The sequence below is a fragment of the Phyllobates terribilis genome, unplaced genomic scaffold (assembly GCF_046119375.1).
Source record: "Phyllobates terribilis strain yellow unplaced genomic scaffold, ASM4611937v1 Scaffold_11__3_contigs__length_659146591, whole genome shotgun sequence".
Taxonomy (NCBI): Eukaryota; Metazoa; Chordata; class Amphibia; order Anura; family Dendrobatidae; genus Phyllobates; species Phyllobates terribilis.
Genome location: NW_027362771.1, coordinates 416318683 through 416342712, shown reverse-complemented (window position 1 = coordinate 416342712; position 24030 = coordinate 416318683). Strand labels below are relative to the sequence as shown.

Sequence of the window (24030 nt, the reverse complement as noted above, 5' to 3'; positions counted from 1 at the left end):
AACAGAATGACTTTTCAAGCCAAGTACAGGCGTTCGGTGCTTCTTGGTGAAGAAAATCATTTATATACACCTTCCCACCTGCTTGTTCTCCATCTATCTCTGCCCTTCTCTGGATCTATGAACCCAGAGCTGTCAAGAAGGGGGGGTGGAGAAAGATTGAAACCAAGCAGGTGGGAAGATGTATATAAATGATTGGTCCTGCCATGATGCACCGAGCCCCAGTATTTGGTTTGAACAGTCATTCTGTGCTCACAGAGTCCCTTTAATCTTGCAGGCAAACAGCTGTTTCATCTACAATATCACACAGTTAATTGCAATTGCCTTGTTGTTTTGCAGGTGTTTCACATCTTTGCAGGTGAAATACCTGCAAAATCACAGGGCCATTACAATTAACAACTGTCCCACCTGTAAGACCGCATGGTTTACCTGCAAGATTAAGTGAATGTGCAGGCAGACAGAAGAACGACAGCAGTTCCATGGGGCTGTGGTGGTTTAAAACAGCAGTTTTACTGCTACGTGTGAATGCAGCCAATTACTGTATGTGAATCCACTCCGCCTGTTTGCTTTGTATATAGCGCTAGGGATATAATATATTAAGACTTTCTACTTGTGAATGCTATAATGATGACATAATTACAGAAAGACGAAGAAGAAAAAGTACCAAAAGTTGACAATTCATAAAATATACACTTTATTGTAACTGGTGCTTATTGTGAATGTCTTATTTAATCTGTGAAGGTACATACCTTTCCAAACTGGAATAAAGTAATACCCTTGCAAAAGAAAATAGAGAAGCTATAAAATGTTTAAATATATTTTACTTCCCCCCCTCCATCTTTGCTGTGGAATGCATTGTAGAAATATTGTAGAAAATAAGGCAGACTCCTGATAGGGAACCAAACTGTAAAATGTGGGGGAATGGAGAGCGGTCACTGTCCTCTTCCCATAAAAGCCAGTGGACCTGCCAACACATTGCATAGCAATTCCTGGCGCCCACTGGCATTGCAAGCTAAAAATCAACTGAGAGAAACAGGGCCATCACCAAATTAAATAATCTAAAATGTCCAAAGCAACAGAATTCTCGGCATCATCATCAGGAAAAGAAAATCATTGTAAATCAAAACATAAAAGATTTACCATCCACGTGAGTTGTACAGTGCAATACAAATATGAAATTTGATAATATTCATGGATTTGCATTTTGAAAATAAAACAGGTCTAATAGTAATGACTAGGAATTGTGAAAATCTTTTGCGCATCTAAAGTTGGCTTTGGTTTTTTGTCTTTTTTTTTTGTCATTTTTTTTTTTATAAATTCATAGAAAATATTGAACATCTAATAAAATAAATAAAACATATTTTAATCATAGATGCTAATGATCAAGTTGTGTATTTTATACAATTTGCTACTAAACAGCCTTCAGAAAGCTCCCTATCAGTAGTGTGCAGAGGTGAATGATTGCCCCTTCCGTGATATTAAAAAATAGAGTAGATCTATTTTTCAGAGATCAAAAACTCCTTCATAAAGAGTGCATTTAATGTGTTGATTGTTACAACTATAAGTGCTTTAAAAAAAAAGCAGAGTGTTCTCTTAAAAGCCGCGAGACACCAAAGATGATTTTCCTTCACTTGCAGGTTTGAGTCTGTTTTTCTGAGCAAATCTTTTGAAGAAAACTTTTATCCAAGGAATCTTCAAGGTTTTCATACAGGTATGAAGAAAATTAACTGATATTTGTGTAGAACCCGTCAGTACAGATATTGCAGCAATCCAGTGTAAATTTAACTTGTGAGATAAGTTAATGCAAAAGGCTTTTTTTTTTAATATATATATAATTTCGTATTAAAGTTTACTGCAGGGTACTGGAGGTATCTTTTGACCTGACAATTCTTGTTACATGAACATCCTGTGGGATAAAGAAGCAGGTTCTGGCAACGAGGAGTGAACCAAAACTAACTGCATCCCTTTATAAGGGAGGGCTTCATTGGCTGAGAGGTGGTATTGGATGCCAGAATCTGCTATTCGGGGGGCGGTCGCAGAGTTTTCAGCTGTCTTTCATCTAGTGATTTCCAATATTTGAAATTGTTATCCAAATGTTGCATTAAATTCGGCAAGTCGGCAAATGCTGCAAACATAAAAAAAATCAAGGCTTTAGAAATTGGTAACGAGTAACTAAAATTTTTGTCATTGAATCATCCTCGAGGTATTGTAGAGAGTTCCCAATTTTTGTTTTCACTACCTTAGCTCCCAAACACTATAGTGCAGTGCGGTTTCAAAGCCTAGTTCATGCTTCTTTAGAAGCTCCTTTCAACTGCTACTCAGCAGTGTCTGTATACTATATTCAGACAATAGGGACAGGACTGCCCCTTTAGGAGTATTGGGGTGAGGAGTAGAGAGACTCAGAAAGGGAAAGTCACGTACACAGACTGAGTATAGCTTACAGACCTTTTTGATCAGATGTTGTAAGGAGCTTTTCAATGGAATGTGTCATCAGAAAATAACCTGATGATTAAACACTCTTTTTGTGATACATGTATTTCTTAAACACTTAATCTTGCAATTTTCACATTACCCACTAGGACTTTAGACTTGAATTTATTGTTTCAGGAAACACTTTACATTAGCCACAATAAGCAGACTCCTTCCCTATCTTTTGTATTGAAACATTTAAAGAAGCACTCCTCCCATCAAAGTTTTTATCCTCTTAATATATTGCAATCATCATATTATGTAGCCCTGTGCACTTACAATTGCTCATTTTGCCTTTCTACCCGGCGAATTATTTTTTCTACATAGAAACAGGAAGTCTCTTTTCCCTGCAAAAACCATTCCCCTCTTCAACTCCTGACCTAGCTGCTCCCTTCTCCCCCCCTGCCAGGGACTTTTGCAGTGACTCATGAGTCATGCAGGGAAAATAAGATTTTCTGTTTCTACCTAGAGCTTAGCATGATTCAGCTAGTCAGTTTTTAATCATGTGAGGTCATAGACATAATGGAAAACAGAAGAATTCTGGGTAGAAAGGCAAAATGAGCAATTGTAAGTACACAGTGCTATATAATATGATCACTGCAATATATTAAAAGGATAAAAATTTTGATGGGAGGAGGAGTACTTCTTTAATGAGTGTGTGTAAAAGTCATTGCAAAGGGAGAGAGAAGGAAGCAAACTACGTTAATGCAATATATTAGAAAAATTCATAAGTTTGCAGTGTCTGGATGATAATTAAACATGCAGGCATCACCACTATATTGGTCACTTGGGTGTACTGCACTTCATTGCTGCAGCAATATAAACCAAGACTAGTGGGGTCTACTGGAGCGGTGGTACTTTAGTGACCGAAATATAGCAGGTGAGTTATGGATATACAGACTTTCTTTCACCATTTTCACACATTCCCTGCTGCTAGACATTTTTTTAAATACTGGGCAACCCCTTTAAAATATACAATGTGATTAAATCAATTTAAGATTGGCGATGAAGAGACTGTTGTGCACTAAATGTGCGATTTAATGAACCAATGATTCAGTGCAATAGGAACAATGCAGCCTATGCATACACACACAAAAAAAAGGTATCAACAATTTTGTCCAATTAAGAAAAGTACACAATGGTCAATGAAATAACTTGAAACTGACAAAAGTAACATTCAATTTAAATATACTGAATTACAACTAATGAAAATCACATTGTTTTTGAATTTTGGTTCAACAGAAAAAGAAAAAAAACTAATGAAACTGGCCTGGTCAAAAATGAGGTTACCCTTCATTTAATATTTTGCTCCACAACCATTTGAGGCAATTGACTACAGACAAATGATTTCTGTAACTCTCTCGAGACTTCACTTGTCCACAGGTATTTTGGCACACTTCTCGTGAGCAAACTGCTCCAGCTGTCTCAGGTGTGATGGTGCCTTCTCCAGACTGCTTGCTTCAGTTTCTTCCACAGATGTTCAATAAGATTTAGGTCAGGGCTCATAGAAGCCCCTTCAGAATAGTACAATGTTTTGCTCTTAGCCATTCTTGGGTCCTCCAACAAGATAATGATCCAAAAAACACAGCTAAAAACATCCATGACCTGCGACTGCGACCAAGCTTTCTGACACTGGGCAGCACATTTCTCTCTAGAATCCCTTGATAGTCTTGAAATTTCATTGTACCCTGCACAGATTCAAGACACCCTGTGCCAGATGCAGCAGACCAGCCCCAGAACATAACCGGGCCGTCTCCATGTTTCAGAGTATGTACAATGTTGTTTTTTTTGTGTTTCAGTTTTGCATTTGTGAACATGGAGCTGATGTGACTTGCAAAAAGGCACCAATTTTTTACCTCGGTCTGATGTACCTTGACCTTGAAGTTCACCTCTAATCTCTTTGGAAGTTGTTTTGGGTTCTTTGGTTACCATTCATATTATATGTCTCTTCAGTTTGCCTCTTGTGACCATGTCCAGGGAGGTTGGCTACAGTGCCATAAACCTTAAACCTCTGAATAATATATGCAGCTGTAGTACAGGAACATCAAGCTGTTTGGAGATGATATTATTGCCTTTATCTTTAACATGTTCCTCTATCATTTTCTTTCTAATCTTCGGAGACGACTCTCTCCTTAGCTTACTTTACTCCATGTTCAGTGCGGTACACACCATGATACCAAACAGCACAGTGACTACTATTGACCTTTTAAAAGGGCAGAATGACTGATTACAAGTTTGCAAACACCTGTGATGCTAATTACAGGATACACCTTGTTTAACTTCTCTATGGTCAAATTATTTTTAATCTTTTGTAGGAGTACCATCATTTTCATCCAGGCTATTTTGATAAGGGCTCATTCATACGTCAGTTTGTTTACGGACAGCACTCGTACCTTGACAGTCTATGTAGCTGTACACATGACTGTGATTTTTTTCAAACGGAATACTGCCTGAAAAATCGTGGAGACATGTCCAATATTGATCACAATGTCAGATCAAACTTGGCAATAGAAGTCTATGTATCTGTAAAAAAACAAAACAAAACAAACAAAAAAAAAAAAACGGGCAGCACTCACATGCCATCCATGTGCTGTCTGTTTTTCACTGGCTGATAGAAGGTGGAGGAACATTTTTTTCTCATCAGTGAAAAAACCCTGATGAAACGCTCACCAAACACTGATGAAGAGCACTGCTGAAACTCTGAAGACCACTGTTGAAACTGATGAAAAGCACTGATGAAACTCAGTCAGTTTTTTTTGTACATAAAAAAACCCCCTAACATCTGAATGAGGCATTCATTTGTTTAATTTTTCTGTTGAACCACAATTCAAAAGCAATGTCTGATTTTCCTTAGTTGATATTCAGTAAATATAAAAATTGAAAATGACTTGTGTCAGTTTCAAGTCATTTATGTGACCATTGTCCGTTTTTCTTACTTTAACAGAAGGGTACTGACAATTTTGTCTGTGTGTGTGTATATTCAGTGACACTTATACACTTTTTAGAAACATCTTAAAGGGAACCTGTCACGTCCTAGTAGCTATGTAAACTGCCCCCATTGGCTTGTTAGTGATTCAATGTGCACACTATCAAGCTGTTTTTATGAAAATTGTTAGTAGTATAAATGATGTTATATCGTTTTATATACTTTATCTTACCTGCTCGTATTCAGTCATAGGGGTGTGATTCTCACATTCAGTCATGGGCAGTCGCCGAGTTCAGTTAGTGCTGGCACTGCCGCCACTAACAAGCCAATGGGGCAGTTTACATAGCTACTAGGACGTGACCGGTTCCCTTTAGAAGGGAACCTGACAAGTGATACAATCCAGAGACTGCAATCATGGAGCAGTATGTATGTATCAGACCGTGGCTATATGATTTAATCAATATAGGTCAAACTGTTTTTCTCTGAAGCATTTCAGAGTTAAAGAGCCACCAGGGACTGAGCTGCATGGGAGACTAGACAGGCAGGCAAGACACGCGCAGGCAGTCTCCCGTGCGGCTCGGTCCCTGGAGGTTATTAAACGTTTTTTCTCTGAAACATATATGGCCAAAAATCACACAGCCATGGTCTGATACATGCTGCTATATCCATGGGCAGAATGTATCAGATGTCAGGTTCCCTTTAACTGGTCAGTGCATTGAAGTGTTACTAAAAGGTGGTCGCCCAGTAACTATAACTACTTGTTACAATTTCCAGTTTTAAGGCAATTTATTAGCTGTTCACATTTACCAAATATGCAATGTGAAAGCACCTAGCTTTCTCAGCAATTTAGTGGTATGGAGCATAAGTTCAACTCTAAATTGTGGTTGCAGTGCTTGGGGACATGGATCTCTCTTGCTAGAGATCAGGAAGGTTTCAAGCTGTTAGACCTCTACAGAGCCAGCATTTATACTACTTTTCCATGATAATTGATATATTATTTGCTGGAATATCTAAAACACGAAAGGAATCTCTTAACAAGACAACCTCTTCTCTGATGATATCTAGTCCAGTGCTAACGGTCTGTCTGGCAGGTAAAGTTTCAACCATCATCAAGATTCCCCGCAGCAAAATTACATCATCTATTCAAATGAATGAGTCACCATGTAATAAATGGCCGTGCCGTTGGTCACTGCAGGAGAACATTCTTAGCAGCTAATCGTGTAGGAGTCTCGAATGCAAAACCCCTTTGTTTTAGGACGTCATTCAACTTTTAATTGTACTATGATATTTCTATCTATTTTTAAAATGCTGAAAGCCAAAATATACATACATTATAACAATTAGTCACAATATGTCCTGTATTAATCAATTGCTGGACAGTTAAACTGACTGTACACAGCCTAAATCTAAAAATCAGAAAATAACTAGCTGTCCAGATAAAAAGAGATACCAGCTTTAAATTGAAAATATATACATTTTATTCAATCAAATATAAAAGCAATTAAAAAGACAGGGTAACCACCTCTACAAAGGAGAAACATTCACAGAGGATAATAGATGACAAAAAAAATTCCAATAGGAAGAATAATTCAAATATTTCTATAAATATACAGATTCATGATTATCAATAGATGAACTATATGCTGATAAGTGGGATTAAATGAATCCCATAAAAATCAAAGTAAAAAGTATTAACCTTTTAATGACCTATATAAAGGTGCTAGCGTATAGTGCTGTAAACCAATGAACAGCTGAACTTATCAGTGAAGGTATATACCATCTATGAGGCCTGATGGTAGTGGTTAGCTGTAATGAATAAATACAATAAAGGTAAAGTTACCTATATAGTCAGCCACCAGTGTTACCACGATGTAGTTTCCTCCCCACCTCAACGCCGTTTCGCCAATGCTTCTTCTGGAAGAAGCGTTGGCGAAACGGCGTTGGGGTGGGGAGGACACTAGATGGTATATACCTTTACTGATAAGTTCAGCTGTTCATTGGTTTACAGTACTATGCACTGGCACCATATAAAGGTCATTAAAAGTTTAATACTTTTTACTTTTATGGTATTCATTCAATTTGTTTATTTATTTTACTCACTTATATAGCGCTATTAATTATCATCGCTGTCCCCATTGGGGCTCACAATCTAAATTCCCTATCACTATGTCTTTGGAGTGTGGGAGGAAACCAACGCAAACACGGGGAGAACATACAAACTCCTTGCAGATGTTGTCCTTGGTGGGATTTGAACCCAGGACCCCAGCGCTGCAAGGCTGCAGTGCTAACCACTGAGCCACCGTGTTGCCCATTCTATGGAGGATGTTCATTCAGTTGTTTAATGTTGTTGAAAAAAAGCAGATCATAGACATGGCACAAAACTAAAGTAATTTCAAATGGCAACTTTAGGGCTTTAAGAAACACTAAAAGAAATCAAGATTAAAAATGTGGTACTCAGTAAGGGTAATTTTTTTCAGACCAAGCAGAGGGAACAAATTATGGAATCACTCAATTCTGAGGAAAAAATTATGGAATCACCCTGTAAATTTTCATTTCCAAAGCTAAAACCTGCATCAAATTAGATCTGCTCGTTAGTCTGCATCTAAAAAGGAGTGATCACACCTTGGAGAGCTGTTGCACCAAGTGGACTGACATGAATCATGGCTCCAACAGGAGAGATGTCAATTGAAACAAAGGAGAGGATTATCAAACTCTTAAAAGAAGGTAAATCATCACGCAATGTTGCAAAAGATGTTGGTTGTTCACAGTCAGCCGTGTCTAAAATCTGGACCAAATACAAACATGGGAAGGTTTTAAAAGGCAAACATACTGGTAGACAAAGGAAGACATCAAAACGTCAAGACCAGAAACTTAAAGCAATATGTCTACAAAACAGGAAATGCACAACAAAACAAATGAGGAACGAATGGGAGGAAATTGGAGTCAATGGCTGTGACCGAACTGTAAGAAACCGCCTAAAGGAAATGGGATTTACATACAGAAAAGCTAAACAAAAGCCATCATTAATACCTAAACAGAAAAAAAACAAGGTTACAATGGGCTAAGGAAAAGCAATCGTGGACTGTGGATGACTGGATGAAAGTCATTCAGTGATGAATCGCAAATCTACATTGGGCAAGGTGATGATGCTGGAACTTTTGTTTGGTGCCGTTCCAATGAGATTTATAAAGATGACTGCATGAAGAGAACATGCAAATTTCCACAGTCATTGATGATATGGGGCTGCATGTCAGGTAAAGGCACTGGGGAGATGGCTGTCATTACATCTTCAATAAATGCCCAAGTTTACATTGATATTTTGGACAGTTTTCTTATCCCATCAATTGAAAAGATGTTTGGGGATGATGACATAATTTTTGAAGAGGATAATGCATCCTGCCATAGAGCAAAAACTGTGAAAACATTCCTTGAAAGAAGACACGCATAAGGTCAATCTCATGTTCTGCAAATAGTCCGGATCTCAATCTAATTGAAAATCTTTGGTGAAAGTTGAAGAAAATGGTCCATGACAAGGCTCCAACCTGCAAAGCTGATCGGGCAACAGCAATCAGAGAAAGTTGGAGCCAGATTGATGAAGAGTACTGTTTGTCACTCATTAAGTCTATGCCTCAGAGACTGCAAGCTGTTATTAAAGACAGAGGTGGTGCAACAAAATACTAGTGATTTATTGGAGTGTTCTTTTTTGTGTTTGTTTTTCATGATTCCATAATTTTTTCCCTCTGCTTGGTCTGAAAAAAATTACCCTTACTGAGTACCACATTTTTAATCTTGATTTCTTTTAGTGTTTCTTAAATCCCTAAAGTTGCCATTTGAAAATGACTTTAGTTTTGTGCGATGTCTATGATCTGCTTTTTTTCAACAACATTAAACAACTGAATGAACATTCTCCGAGCCCGGCGATTCCATAATTTTTGCCAGGGGTTGTAGTTCACCTATTGATAATAATCATGAATTAAAATTGTATATTTATAGCAATATTTTAATTATTCTTCCTATTGGAAATTGTTTTGTCATCTATTATATCCTCTATAAATTACCAACTTATCTAGTGATGAATTGAACCTGTTTTGGGATTACTATTCCCTTTTGATTGTATGTGTTCCTCCTTTGTAGAGGTTGTTACCCTGTCTTTTTATATTTGACTGAATACAATTTATACATTTTAAATTTAAAGCTGGTATCTCTTTATCTAGACAGCTAGTTATTTGCCGATTTAGATTGTGTATACATTATAACACGTTGCAAACTGAAGAGGATACACATGTAACAATCAATCAATCAGCTCTTACCATCCCATGCATCAAACATGTCGGTGATGAAATAATCCACAAATGAAATCTGAGATTTCGGAATACTGCACGTATTCCTGTCAAACACCGGCATTACCACGGGTAAACCTTGCCGCTTCTCTTCATCTGTCTAGAAAATAAGAAAAATGTACATAGGAAAGCAGAATCAGAATGGATTTGGATAGGTTTCTTGCGGTGTTAACAATGGTATCAGAGATGGGCTGGTACTAAAATTCAACCCTAAAAGTAACCCTATTGAGCCTTATTCTGAGAACGAGACTTCATAAGGTTACTCGCGGTGAGCGTCGGGCACGAGCGCAAGAAATTCCGTGCCTGCCGCTGAATGGAAGTGAACTATGAAGTCCCGTTTTGAGAACTTTCTCAGAATGAGACTCCATAGTATTCGATGGACATCGTGGGACATTACACTCTTGGATTACTGTCGGAACTTCCTGGATTTATTTTCAATTAATAAATGGATAAATGAGGGAGTCTTTATTCAAATGAAGTATTGGTTTCCTGTGTGTCTGTTTTTTTAACTATTCACTTACCAGGTTAGTAATGGGAGTGTCTGATAGAGATCACCGAATTACTAACCTCTGGGCTTGATGTCGGCGGACATTACACAGCTGACATCAACCCCAAAATATTATCCGCTTCCCAACGCACCAAAATAAGCAGGAAGAGCAGGGCAAAGAGCCAGATTTGGTGTAACTAATGAATGCGCCTTTTCTGGGGTTGCTCTGGGCTGCTATTAGGCTGGGGAGGGCCAAATATCCATGGCCCTTTCAAGCTTGAGAATACCAGCCCCCAGCTCTCTGCTGGTTATCAAAAAATAGGTGGGACCCCACGCCGTTTTTCTCATTTATTTATTACCAATAAAAAAAATGAAAAAAACTATTAAATACATAAATAAATTAAAAAATATGATGTGGGGTCCCCTTATTTTTTATAACCAGCCAAGGGAAAGCAGACAGCGGTGAGTTGTTCTTATTATGCTGGGAAGGAGCAAATATCCATGGACCTTCCCAGTCTATTAATATCAACCCCCAGCAGTCTGCTTTGCCTTTGAAGGTTATTAAAAATGGGGAGATCCTTAAAAAAAATGATGTGGGGTCCCCCCCTATTTTTAATAACCAGCTAAGGTAAAGCAGACAGCTGGGGGCTGATGTTAACCCCTTTACCCCCCCAAGGTGGTTTGCACGTTAATGACCAAGCCAATTTTTACAATTCTGACCACTGTCACTTTATGAGGTAATTACTCTGGAACGCTTCAACGGATTCCCCTAATTCTGAGAATGTTTTTTCAGGACCTATTGTACTTCATGATTGTGGTAAAAGTTCTTCGATATCACTTGCGTTTATTTGTGAAAAACATGGAAATTTGGTGAAAATTTTGAAGATTTCAAAATTTTAATTTTTCTGTCCTTAAATCAGAGAGATATGTCACACAAAAAAGTTAATAAATAACATTTCCCACATGTCTACTTTACATCAGCACAATTTTGGAACCAAAATTTTTTTTTATTATGGAGTTAAGGGTTAAAAGTTGACCAGCGATTTCTAATTTTTCCAACAAAATTTACAAAACCATTTTTTTTTTTTTTTAAACAAACAGTTCAGGACTATAAGGTCTTCCTTACCTGTGCAAAATACTCTTCCGATATCCTGCCTGCCCACTCAATGCATTGCTCCAGCGCTCGGCATGGGTTGGAGATATCTGCACACTTGATGAGCATCCTCTTTATAAGTATTCGATTTTCTGGAGATGTCAGTATGTTTTTGACAGAGTCATCATCACTGATGCTTCCCTACATAAAAGTAAAGCGTAATTCTCATCAACATATGTAAAAACCAGAAGCTTCCAACTTCTCACCCCCAGGTCAGGAAGTTATAAAGCCTACCTACATCATTGAACAGACTGCATGACCACTTCTACGATGCGTTTTTTAAGCGTTTCCGCAGCGGCAAAAACGCTGCAGAAACGCTTAAAAAACGCATGGTAGAAGGCCTGCCATGTCCCCAATGATAATCCGCATGTGCTGTGCACATGCTGCGGAAATTTCCGCTGCGGATTAGCATTGCAGAAAAAAAAGCAGCACTATCAATTATTTTGCGGAAGTGCTGCGTTTTCGCCGCCATTGACTTGCATTAGAACGCGCCAATTCCGCAAGACTGCATCTGTACTTGCGGAATTCGTGCGTTCTAATGTGCGGATGGTACCTGGGTGTGGAGGAGAGGAGAGTCTCATCCACACCCAGGTACCATTAAAAAAGCTGTAAAAAAAGAATAAAATAAAAAATAAATATATACTTACTGTACCTTCTGGTGGCCCGCGGTGCGCTCCTCCTTGCTTTCCGGCACTTCGCGATGGAATGAAAGACCTGTGCTGACGTCAGAGTCATGTGACGGGTCACATGACGCGGACATTGGCAGGTCCTTCAATCCACTGCTGCCGGCAGCCGGGACGGTGAAGCAAGACAACGCGGGCCATCGGAGGGCAAGTATATATTTATTTTTTTACATTCTCTCGGTCACACTATATAAATCCGCATGCGTTTTTTTCTGCCAGGGAGATGCAGAAACGCTCAGGAAACACCAAGGTTACTTACCGGTAGCCGGTTTTTCCTGAACCCATGACAGCACACATTGAGAGAGGGATCCGCCCCACAAAGGACAGGAAACCATCTGAAATAAAAGGGCGTTACCTCTCCCTCGCTTCAGTTGGATTAGAGCGCATTGAGAGGACCTCCAGAAAAGGTCAGACACATAACCAACACCTACAATATATATATATATATCACCCAATAAATAAAGTGCTTCACCAGGGCGTGAGAAAGACAGGGGGGGGGGGGGGGGGGGGGGACTACGGGTGCTGTCATGGGTTCAGGAAAAACCAGCTACCGGTAAGTAACCTTGGTGTTTTCCCCTCACCCATGACAGCACACCTTGAGAGAATTTTGGAGAATATGAGCACCCTAGGGAGGGACCACCGCCTGAAGTATCCTTCTCCCTAAGGTAAGGTCAGAGGAGGATAGATCCAACCGATAGTGCTTGTAGAAGGTGGATGGTGCAGACCAAGTAGCAGCTTTACATATTTGGTCAATCGAGACGTCTGCTCTCTCTGCCCAGGAGGTTGCGACAGCTCTGGTGGAATGAGCTTTAATACCGTCCGGTGCCGGAACACCTGTAGATGTATAAGCTAGACAAATGGCCTCCCTAAGCTACCTAGCAATAGTTCCCTTTGATACCCCGTGACCTTTCCTACTCCCCTGAAAGGCCAGAAACAAGGACTTGTCCTTCCTCCACTGACTAGTTAGGTCTATGTACTGTAGTAATGCCCTTCTAACATCTAAATTGTGGAACCTAACCTCCCCGGGGTTTTTAGGGTTACTGCAGAAAGAGGGAAGTACAATCTCCTGATTACAGTGGAATCTGGATACTACTTTCGGAAGGTACGCCGGATCTGTACGCAGGACGACCCGTTCCTCATGAATTTGGGTGTATGGGGGATCAACAGAAAGGGCCTGCAGGTCACTCACCCTACGGGCTGACATTAGGGCCACTAAGAGAATGGTTTTGAGGGTGAGGATCTTTGGAGAGATAACCTGCAGGGGTTCAAATGGGTCGCCAGAGAGTGCGTTTAAAACCAAATTCAGGTCCCAGGAAGGAACTCCGAGAGCCCGAACTGGCTTAGCTCTGGAACAGGATTTAATGAATCTAGAGACCCATCTGTTCCCTGCCAGGTTACAATTATAGAGCGCCCCTAGGGCAGACACCTGAACTTTAAGTGTTCCCGTAGCCAACCCCAGGTCACGTCCCTTTTGTAAAAATTCTAGGACTTCTCTAACTGGAGGTTTATCCAACAATGGGGAGTCTATAAAATCCAGGAACTTTCCCCAGACCCTGGAATAAATTTTAGTTGTTATGGCCTTCCTACTACCCAACAGGGTAGAAACTAGGCCTGGTGAAAACCCCCTATTGCTCAGTAACAACCTCTCAAATTCCAAGCCGCCAGATGGAAACCTTTGGCTTGTGCATGAAATATTGGCCCCTGGATGAGAAGGTCCGGCCTGTCCGGCAGGACCCAGGGATCAGAGACCGACATTAGGCGAAGTAGGGAGAACCAGGGTCTTTTTGGCCAAAAGGGGGCTATCAGAATTATCCTCGCCCCCTTCTCCCGAATTTTCCTCACAACTGCCGGGATCATCACTATCGGTGGAAACGTGTAGGCCTTCCCGAACTTCCAGGGTATCTGGAGAGCGTCTACAGCATAGGGATTCTCTGTTGGATTTAGTGAACAGAATCTCTCCACCTTCCTGTTCGCCCTGGTGGCGAACAAATCTATGTCATGTGACCCCCATAGCTGGATAATCTGTTGGAAGACTATCGGGTTTAGAGCCCACTCTCCTTGTCTTAAAGTGTGGCGACTGAGGAAATCTGCCCTTGAATTTTCTACCCCCCCAGATGAAAAGAGCGCTGAGGGATGGGAGATGCTGTTCTGCTAGATGCAGGATCCTGTTTGCCACTACCATAAGGGAGCGAGATCTTGTCCCTCCCTGGTGATTTATATAAGCCACCGTTGTCAGATTGTCAGACCTGATCTGGACATGGCGACCCTGTATGTGGGGAAGGAAGCCTATCAGGGATTTCTCTACTGCCAAAAGCTCCTTTAGGTTTGATGACGCTTCTTTTTCGTGACGTAGCCAGAGCCCCTGAACTGACAGCTCTGCTAGGTGACCCCCCCCCGCCGGAGCCACTTGCATCTGTTGTAATTGTGTGGTCGACTGGTTTGGACCACTGTAAGTCTGCGGTCAGATTCTCCCTGTTTGTCCACCAGGAGAGGGAGTTTACTGTCTCCAAAGAAAGAGATAGTCTTTTTCCTAAATGTCCGTTGAAGGATTTCTGTGCTAACAGAACCTCCCACTGAAGAAGCCTCATATGACTCTGGGCCCATTTGACTGCCGGGAGACAGGAAGTCATGGAGCCTAGTAGGGACATTGCTTCTCTCAAGGACATCACGGGAGACCTTATGGCCCTTGAGACCAGGCTGATTATTTTGCAAACCTTGCCTTCCGGGATGAAACAGGATTGGTGTTGGGAATCTAGGGTCAAGCCCAGAAAGATCTGAGTCCTTGAGGGGGATAGCTTTGATTTTTGAATATTTATTAACCACCCCAGGTGATGTAAAGCTGTTCTGACCTCTAAAAGTTGAGAGGAACAGTGGTCCTCTGATTTCCCTATTATCAGAAAGTTGTCCAGATAGAGAACAATCACCACGTTCTTGATTCGGAGAAAAGCAGTCACCTCCGCTATAACCTTTGTAAACACTCTCGGTGCTATCCAGAGCCCAAAAGGTAGGGCAGTGAATTGGAAATGTCTCAATTGCCCTTGGATGAACAGGGCTACCCTTAGGTACTTCCGGTAGTCTGGATGGATTGGGACGTAATAGTAGGCATCTTTTAGGTCTATAACTGCCATGAAACAATTGTGGTGTAGGAGTTTTACTGCAGAGTTCACTGATTCAATCTTGAAAGTCTTGTTGTTTATCAGCTGATTTAGACTTTTGAGGTTGATAATGGTCCTTAAAGACCCATTTGTTTTTTTTATCACGAACAGGGGGGAATAAAATCCCCGTCCCCATTGTGAGACTGGAACTTCGTGAAGGACCCGCTTGTTGACTAAGTCTAACACTTCCGATTCTAGAGCCATCTGCTCCTCCCTGGACTTCCTCCTGGAGGTGATCACGAAGGTTCGGTGAGGGACCTGATTGAAGCGTATCTTTAGGCCGTTCTTTAGGATATTCAACACCCAGGGATTTGAAGTGATGGCTTCCCAAGCTGGGATAAAATGGGAAAGCCTTCCCCCGACCTCTAGCCTCGCGTCATTGGGGAGATTTTTTGCTACTGGAGGATGGTCCTCCAAACATGTAACCAGAGTTCTTTTTAGATCTGGGCTCCCATCTTTTCCTTTGTCCCGGAGGGCGACCCCGGTTAAATCTCTTCCTCCGAAAATAGGACCTTTTTTTTTGGCCAAACAAAAGTTTACCATCACAAGGAAGAGAACAAAGCTTATGCTTAGATTGTAGGTCTCCTGGGCAACCCTTGAGCCACAGGGCTCGTCTGGCAGCATTAGACAAATTTGCAGACCTGGCAGCGAGTTTAACTGAATCCGCTGAGGAGTAGGCCAAAAAAGCAGATGCTGCTTGTAGCAAAGGCAGATTGGAGAGGATTTTATCTCTGGACATCTTTTTATCCTTGAGCTGGTCTCCTAATTGCTGAAGCCACACCATAAGTGACCTAGCGACACAAGTGCCTGCTACTGCTGGCTTCAGGCCCCCTGCTGCTGCTTCCCAGGTGTGACGCAGGAAGGAATCTGCCTTCTTATCCAGAGCATCCTTTAGACTGCCGGAATCTTCCAGGGGTAGGGACGATCTTTTGGATGATCGGGCGACAGACCCGTCAACTTTAGGAATTTTGTCTCAGGTCTCAGACACTATCCTCGAAGGGGTACCTCCTTTTAGAGGATGAGGGCAATACTCCTGCCTCCATTCCCGGTCTATAAGGGTCTGAATTTTGGGATTCACTGGAAAGGAGCGTCTTTTTTCCTCCAGGCCTGCGAACATAATGTCTTCCAGGGACCTGGCTGCCTTTTTCTCCCTCAACCCCATGGTAGATCTGACCGCTCTGACCAACTTGTCATTATCCTCAATAGGGAAACAGGGCCTACCATTGTCTGATGAAGAGGAGGATGCCGAATCACTGAGGCAAAGATCCTCTGGCTGGGAGGATAAATCATAGTCGGAGGAGATATCTTTATGGGATCTCTTTTTCCCCTTTAGCAAGCCTTTCAGGGAATCCTGCACCTCTGAACGGATTATGGACCTCAAATTAGAAGCGAAATCCGGGGTGCTCTCCGCTATAGTTTGGTTAATACAGCTTGCACAAAGCTGTTTCGGCCAATCTATGGAAATGGGGGCCTGGCATAAGGCGCAAACCCTGTGCTTCTTTTTGGCGCTACTCTTCTTAGGTTCCTAAGGAATGAAGCACAAAATAACTTTCCATTACTATTAAGTGACATTCACGAAGATTACTCACCCCTGAAGTCACAAAAGGGTACCGGATTTGGAGGCTGTGGCAGGACATAAGATGAATCCCTTCTGCATGGCCCTGAAGCATCCGACACCTTACTCCTCCTGCTGCCGCTGCGGTTGCTGGAGCGGCCGTCCATGTGCGAGGTGTCCGACTGCATCTTCTGCTGGCGTTGATGAGGTGGACGGGTCAGCTGCTGCGGCTCCTGGCTGTCCTGGTCTGCCATAGCTGCTACACCATGAGCTTGAGCATAAGCAGAGCTTGTCAGGAGAACTCCCCCACCTTAAATAGGGCACATCCGGACCTCCTCCGGTCCATGTGTCCTCCCCCCTCCTGACACCCACCGGCCGATTTTTGAAAAAAGCCGGCCGGCAAGCGCTCACAGGGCGCCGCCATCTTGGATCCGGGTGCCGCCCTCCGACGTCATCGGGCATGCCTCTCCCAGCGTGCACTGCGCCGTGACGTCAGGCGCGTCATACCCGGAAGACGCTGCTCCCGGCGTGCGACCAGCCAGGAGCCTGCAGCAGGGAGAGGACAGCGCAGCGGTCTGCGGCGAGCTGGAGCCCCCCTCACTGCCTGCGCCCGCTCGGACACGACTCCAGGGAACCGCGGACGGCGCTTCTGGGACCCGGAACCCGGTGCACAGGCAGGTGCCCGCTCTTCCACACCGGAACAGGCCCAGGTAAGTAAGACACCTTTCTTCAGACAGGTTCCCATCAAGGACAGGAAACCAACTGAAGCGAGGGAGAGGTACCGCCCTTTTATTTCAGACTGTTTCCTGTCCTTGGTGGGGCGGATCCCTCTCTCAAGGTGTGCTGTCATGGGTGAGGGGAAAAAAATCCTGAGCATTTCTGCATCGTGGGCACATAGCCTTATAGTTAAACATATGAAGGAAAGCAGAAATAAAAGACAAAAACCCTTTCCAATTTAGGCTATGTTCCCATCTGTTGTGTTTTGCAGCATATTTTGCTGCAGATTTTTATGTCAAATTTTCAGCTGCGTTTTGCAGTACCAGCAAAGTCTATGAGAAACCAGAATTCTCTGTTCACACATTTTTTTTTGCTGTGTATTTTGTGCCTTGGTTGGGTTTTTGGAATATAGAGCATGTCACTTCTTTCAGCGTTTTTTCACCCATAGGAAGGATCGAGTGAAGGCAAAATAGAATGGGGTTCTTTTTTCTCACAGAACTTTATGTACATACATAAACAGAGATAGAAGGACCGTGAAAAAACGCTTAAAAAATGCATAAAAAACCAAAGCAAAATCGGCAGATTTGATACAGCTGATTTCCTGCCAGAGATCAGCTTTGCTGCAGATTTTTGACTGAAAAAAAACACAACATGTGGGAACATAGCCTTATAGTCCACAAGCAACAATAAAAAAATAGGCATTCTGGAGAACACTCTTCATATGCTCATCAAGACTTTCTCTAGGTTAATGACAACGCACATTTTTCTTGCCATTTCTTTATGGATGCACATCTCCAAGAGTCAATCTCATCATTTGCTAAAGACATCCAATATATACAATCAGAAGATGACACTCCAGTGCTTGCTCTTAAAGAATACATTGACTTCAAGCCAAACAAAATGCTAATCTTATGACATTAGGAACCATTGTAAGCATAATGTAGAGAAAGAACAAGTAGATCTAAGCAGTTTTTTGATCACATGTGAGATACAGTGTCTCCAAGTTGGAGGGTGAAGTGTCAATAGACAATGTACATGTCGAGCCTGGTGTGGGCGGGGTTAGCTGTGGTGTGGGTGGGGTTAGCTTTCTCAGCTCTGCTGCATTGCTAAATCTAAAAGCTCTGATGGTGTCAGAAAAGCTGTAATCCAGTAATCTAAGTGACACATCGTTGGATTCAGGGTCTCTTTGCCTTTATCAGGTTGCTCTCAGATGAGGTAGCAAAAACCTGCTGACAGATTCCTTTTAAGGAATGTATGAATATTTGTTGTAATATCAGAATGATTTTGTGAATGGTTATCGGTTTTATCAGTTGTATAATTCACATTTCATTCTGGATATAAAATAGTTTGGTTTTATACACTTTTATTGATGTGCTTTCTTACACAAGCCTAACATGTATAGGGACTTTGCACTATATTTGTAAACTGTGAGCCCTCGTGGGCTGGTACTTTCTCCTCCTGTACCAAGTCGGTAACTTGTATTGTTTAAGATTATTGTACTTTTTTTTTATTATTATTTTCACATGTAAAGCGCCATGGAATAAATGGCGCTATAATAATAAATAATTATACAATACATAGCTTCTTGTGCATATCATTTGCTTGAGAACAAAAATAAAAAAGTAATATATTCCAAAAATCCATGCTTCTGGAAATACTGTACCTTTACATTTCTGCCGTGTTCGGCATTACTTACACATTTAGAAGCAACATTCAAGAAATATTTTACAGTGAAGTAATTCACAGCCCTGCTCACCCCGTTCTCCTCCAATGCTGCTAATGGCTTATTGATGCTGTTGACAAACTTGTTGACATGTTCAAAGTGCTTTGTCATTTCTGTTGCTAAAACCATGTCAATAATTGCTTGGCGCAAAGTCCGGTACTCATTTCTGTTCAAATAAGGGAACACGAAACAGGAAAATGTACATTGATGTAGAATATATAAAACGCACGCTGCTAAAAACACAAAGATTAAAGATAGTTAGGCTAAGGGCCCTTTCTGTGAGCCTTTGGTCAGACAATCCACTTGAATATGTGAGGCTGGATTTCCATTTAGCAGAACCATCTAAATCAATTTTCTTGTGCCTCAACTGAAGTAAAAACAGCATCAGTTGTCATTAGGCTTTTTCACCGGTTTCCACTATTCTTGATAGAGTAGAAGAGATGCTGAATGCATTAAGATGTGTACGCCACTTAATGAATTTGGCGCTTCTTCTGAGTTGCCCCCCCGTGTCAGAAATGCTATTCCAGTTGTGGACTGGAACAGCATTTCTGGCATAAAAAACACCACCACTTTTCACGAATTGGATGGATACCTCATTCTGCCTCTGATCAGCTTCGGTGAAGCTGATTCAAAGAGGCTGATCCGAAGTGACCCCAAACGTCGCCCATTTTTTGTACAACTCAGCATTGGACAAATAATGTGTGACTTTACAAAGCTTTTACGCGACTTTTGTGACATAAAAGCTTTGGCGAATAGGCCCCCATAGTATTTTCTGATCCAGCTCTTTGAAAGGTCCAGCGCAAAAATGAATGCACTGGGAGAATGTGAATGACCCTATAGCAATCCATTCTCACAACAGTTTCCCTCTGGGGTTTTTTGCCATGCCAGAGGGAAATAAACAAAAAGCCACCCTTAGCCTTAGGTCGGTGTTTAAATAGATTCAAATTTCATGGAAGAATATATTATTTAATCTGCATTATTGAAAATGGATGAGTATTGACATATTGACCATGTGGGGTCAGTCCAGGTTGCTGGGGCTCAGGAATCTCAGCATTGCAGCATAATAAGGGCATATAAAAGTACAGAGATTTTATCAATTATTAAAATAAACACATCCTGGTTAAGTGTGCAATAAATTAAGCTTCATCCACCACGTAAATATTAGTCGCGCACCATCTGCTGTGCCATCTTACCTTTCCATGTTTTTGAATATATTGCACTTGTCATCTCTTGTGGTCAGCTGGAACGCCAGCGCTGCATGATGGCTCTCCAACACTGCCGTGTCATTGTACAGGATGGCCAGTTCACTCCCAGCATTGCATAGGAATGAATTCGTTCTCCCAGGATGATCCACGTCATGAACAGTGGCAGCAATGAGAGCAGCAACCTCGTCAATCTGGTCTACGCTTTGCTAAACAGATAGGTCACATCATTAATATGGTGGCTTATATAAAAGGAACACTTGCAGAATGAATTTACCAGTGTGCGATAGGAAAATGTGGAATAAGTGAACGATTGCATATTCCTATATTTAGGCTGGGGCTATGTGGTGACGTGTAGCGCGACAGCAATTCTCAGAAAAGTCAAGCAAAAAACACTTCTGTGAAACTTGTCTGTGTCCTGCTGACACACAACTATTTTAGAGCTCTGATTTTGCTGTTAAAAAAAAAGGGCCAAATAGCAAAAAACCCGGAGGCAAGTTGCAGTCATATGTGACTTACAATGAACTTTATGGCAAGTGAGTCATGTGTGACTTGCGATCAGCGACAAAGTCCAACACATTTGGGAACATTTTCAACTTTGTGTCGTAGTCGCAGGAGGTCGCAGTGCAACACCATAGGAAATCATATGTGATGTCACAATGCGACACTGCGATTTTAATGCTGCGCAACATAGCCCCAGCCTTATAGTACATAAAAACATCCAATTACAAACACTTTGGATGGCACTTAGTTAGCTTTGTGTGTGGCAATGCACGGGGGCGGAAAACTGGCTGACAGTGTATGGAAGTATTGTGGCTGATACTGTAATACAAGACAACTGGTGCAGACACTGGTAGCTGATATGAAATTCACTATGCCTCTACAAAAGAGAGGTTCTGCAGCAGCACAGACATGTATTTTAAAGGATAATGTAACCCCTGCTATACAATTAAGAATATTAGAAGTCACCTACGAGTTCCCTGCACGTGGCCTCATCCTTTTATATATTCAAAGGAACTAATCAGTGACGATTGTTGCAATTCAAAGTACAAATTCTCAACTACAATGAAATAATCAGGGTTAATTACAATAATCCAAACAGAATTTTACATATGTGGAAGTGAAAATGTAGCTACAATTATATATGTGAATAGTAAGTTTTTAGCGACTTCAAAGTACCCATACATTCTCTGCATTATGGGAGCCTAGCTAAGTAGTCAGTCAACAAGCTTATTGTCAAACATTTTTCTGTTTCCAATGATAACCAGCAAAACTTCAACGGGAACCTGTTAGCTGTTATATTACAGTCTTGAGCATGAAGGAGTTATTTACAAGGGCTGGATATGCTGTAGACTTGACAGCTGGATATGTTGGTGGAAATCCATATTTCAGTAGCAGTAAAGTAGATACAAGTTTACCAAATCTTGTCCACACGCTGCAGATAAAATCCACATGTAAATTGACACGTGTCGTTAATTTTAAATTTATGTTGCAGACTTGTGGATTTTTTCCACTGAGTTCAATACACCCCATTTGCAGCAACCTCCTAAAAAAAATCAGATCTTCATCTCTTGGCCAGTGTGGAGAGCAGGTAGAGAGAATATCTCCTGCTGTGCTGGACTGGTCCTATCTTGTATGAAGAGGGATTTGGTATAGATTTGTATGTCGGTTTCCGTGTGCAGATAGAGAAAAATAAAAAAAAAAGCACTATACTTAATTTCCCCAGTTCTTTTCTGGATCCCTGACCTAGTCTTCTGCCAGTCTCTGTACAATCCAATCTCCTGTAATCATGTCTGACAGGCTGCAGCGGTCACAAGGACAAGACATCATTGCAGGAGGCTGTGCGGTATAGAAAATAACAAAAGACTGGACAAGGGAATTACATGTTTATCTTTATTTTACCCTATCTGCGGTTGCAAATCTGCAGAAAAATCTGCGCTAAAATCCCCAACAATGCGGGATAATGCAGGACGGGACAGGTCCAACAGAGCGAATGACACTCTTTGTAACTGCTCTCCAACCTAGAGAGAAGAGGATCCTGAGAAAGGACTGCTCCTATTCACTCAGAACTCATTAATAGTGGTTATTTCCCTAGTGATAAGTCAACTTGTGTGTTCATGTTAATATCACAATAACTGTAAAGCTGTAGCCATATTTTCCACACCACGGGTAATAGTCCTTGGGTTTTCTTACCTTCACCCTCTCTTTGCACAGGAAGTAAGCAGTGGCATGTAAGACATCGGCGGAATGTGTGGAATTATGGTATGAATTGCTTGAATGGTAGTTGGACTCAATGACATGCAGCCAGGACCTCAAGGTAACTTCTGGGCAGTTAAGGAAGGAACAAACCCCAAACCGCGCAAACATTTTAAGGCCAAGATAAACTAAAGGCCTGCAAGAAAAGAGGAAAATGAGTCATTCAAAAGGAGTGTAAAAAAAAATAGAGCTCTACTAAAAATATTACATAAGAATGGGGAGAACTAGGCACAAATAAAGGGATTTTGGAACAGCAACAATAATACCTACATATACACAACAATGTAATTGAGCTTTTGAACAGGTGAAGTCGGTGGGCGGATACTTTTTCCATATGCCTTAAAAGTTTTTCCATTTCAACATTGTATTATGCTACGAGTAAGGATCTACATATCCGAAACGCATAAGCCTCTGCACGCTTTTATTTGCAGTATGGTCTCATGTTTTTAATTTTTTCAAAATAAAGGCTATTTTTTAAGTCAATTTCACGAGTTGCCGGATAACTACCCTTTGATCACTACATATACACAACAGTATTACCGATATATAACATTATTGTTAGAAGCTATGTTCAGCTATGAATGGAGGTCACAAATCTGAAGCCGCAATGCTCTCCTGGATGCGTTGCCTGGCAAACCCCAGTGGTGCGCCAATGGACCCTTGACTTGCAATGGTATTTTGGCTTCCACTGCCGTGTATGTTGCTTTGATGAGAAATCTAGCACTGCACGCAAAGCTATTTTCCAGACAAAATCTTCAGAATTTGTAACAAAGGATCTAAATAGAACCTGTACACAGGTATGAACACAGCCTGAAAGGGGTTATTGCACAAGGGACATTTATCATCTATGCACAAGTTAGATAAGTGCATGATCACTAGGTGTCAAACGGCTGGGACAGCCACCCATTAGGGATCTGAAAGTCCCCAATGTAAATGGAGAGGAGCACATGTTCTACTGCTTCAGTCACAAAGGGGACTTTGAATCCATTAAAGTAGCCTGTGCATCTAATATTGATGACCAGTCCTTAGGATATGCCACAAACATCAGAATTGTATGGGTCCGAAACCCAAAAACCCCAGATATCAGCAGTTATTAGCTCCAGTGGTGACCCCAGATATAAGCACGGATTTCTGCTCCAGTGCAACTCAAAGCAAATAACTGATCAGTGGGGACGCCGGACCACCACCAATCTGATATTGATGACCTGTCCTATGCATGGGGCATCAATATTAAAATCTAGGACAATCTCTTTAACTATCCATTAATTGTCTATAAAGTAATTATATCCAATTACTATAGCCATTGTCACACATGAGATTTTAGGCCCCCATTCCCAGGATCAGTGAGGGTTTCGGTTTTCATTTAT

General features: G+C 41.4%; 1 protein-coding gene across 3 annotated transcripts in view; it reads right to left on the bottom strand.

Annotated features, from left to right (window-relative positions):
- Nucleotides 1-667: 667 nt before the first annotated feature.
- Nucleotides 668-24030, bottom strand: part of PDE8A (phosphodiesterase 8A) — a 364761-nt gene continuing 341398 nt past the window's right edge. For all 3 annotated transcript variants that reach the window (XM_073653110.1, XM_073653108.1, XM_073653109.1), the window contains exons 17-22: nucleotides 22601-22799; nucleotides 20399-20616; nucleotides 19239-19371; nucleotides 11346-11513; nucleotides 9703-9832; nucleotides 668-2122 (exon numbers count right to left, since the gene is read on the bottom strand). In XM_073653110.1, the coding sequence (XP_073509211.1) occupies nucleotides 2016-2122; nucleotides 9703-9832; nucleotides 11346-11513; nucleotides 19239-19371; nucleotides 20399-20616; nucleotides 22601-22799 (955 nt within the window). In that variant the 3' untranslated portion in view covers nucleotides 668-2015. The remainder of the gene's footprint in view (nucleotides 2123-9702; nucleotides 9833-11345; nucleotides 11514-19238; nucleotides 19372-20398; nucleotides 20617-22600; nucleotides 22800-24030) is intronic.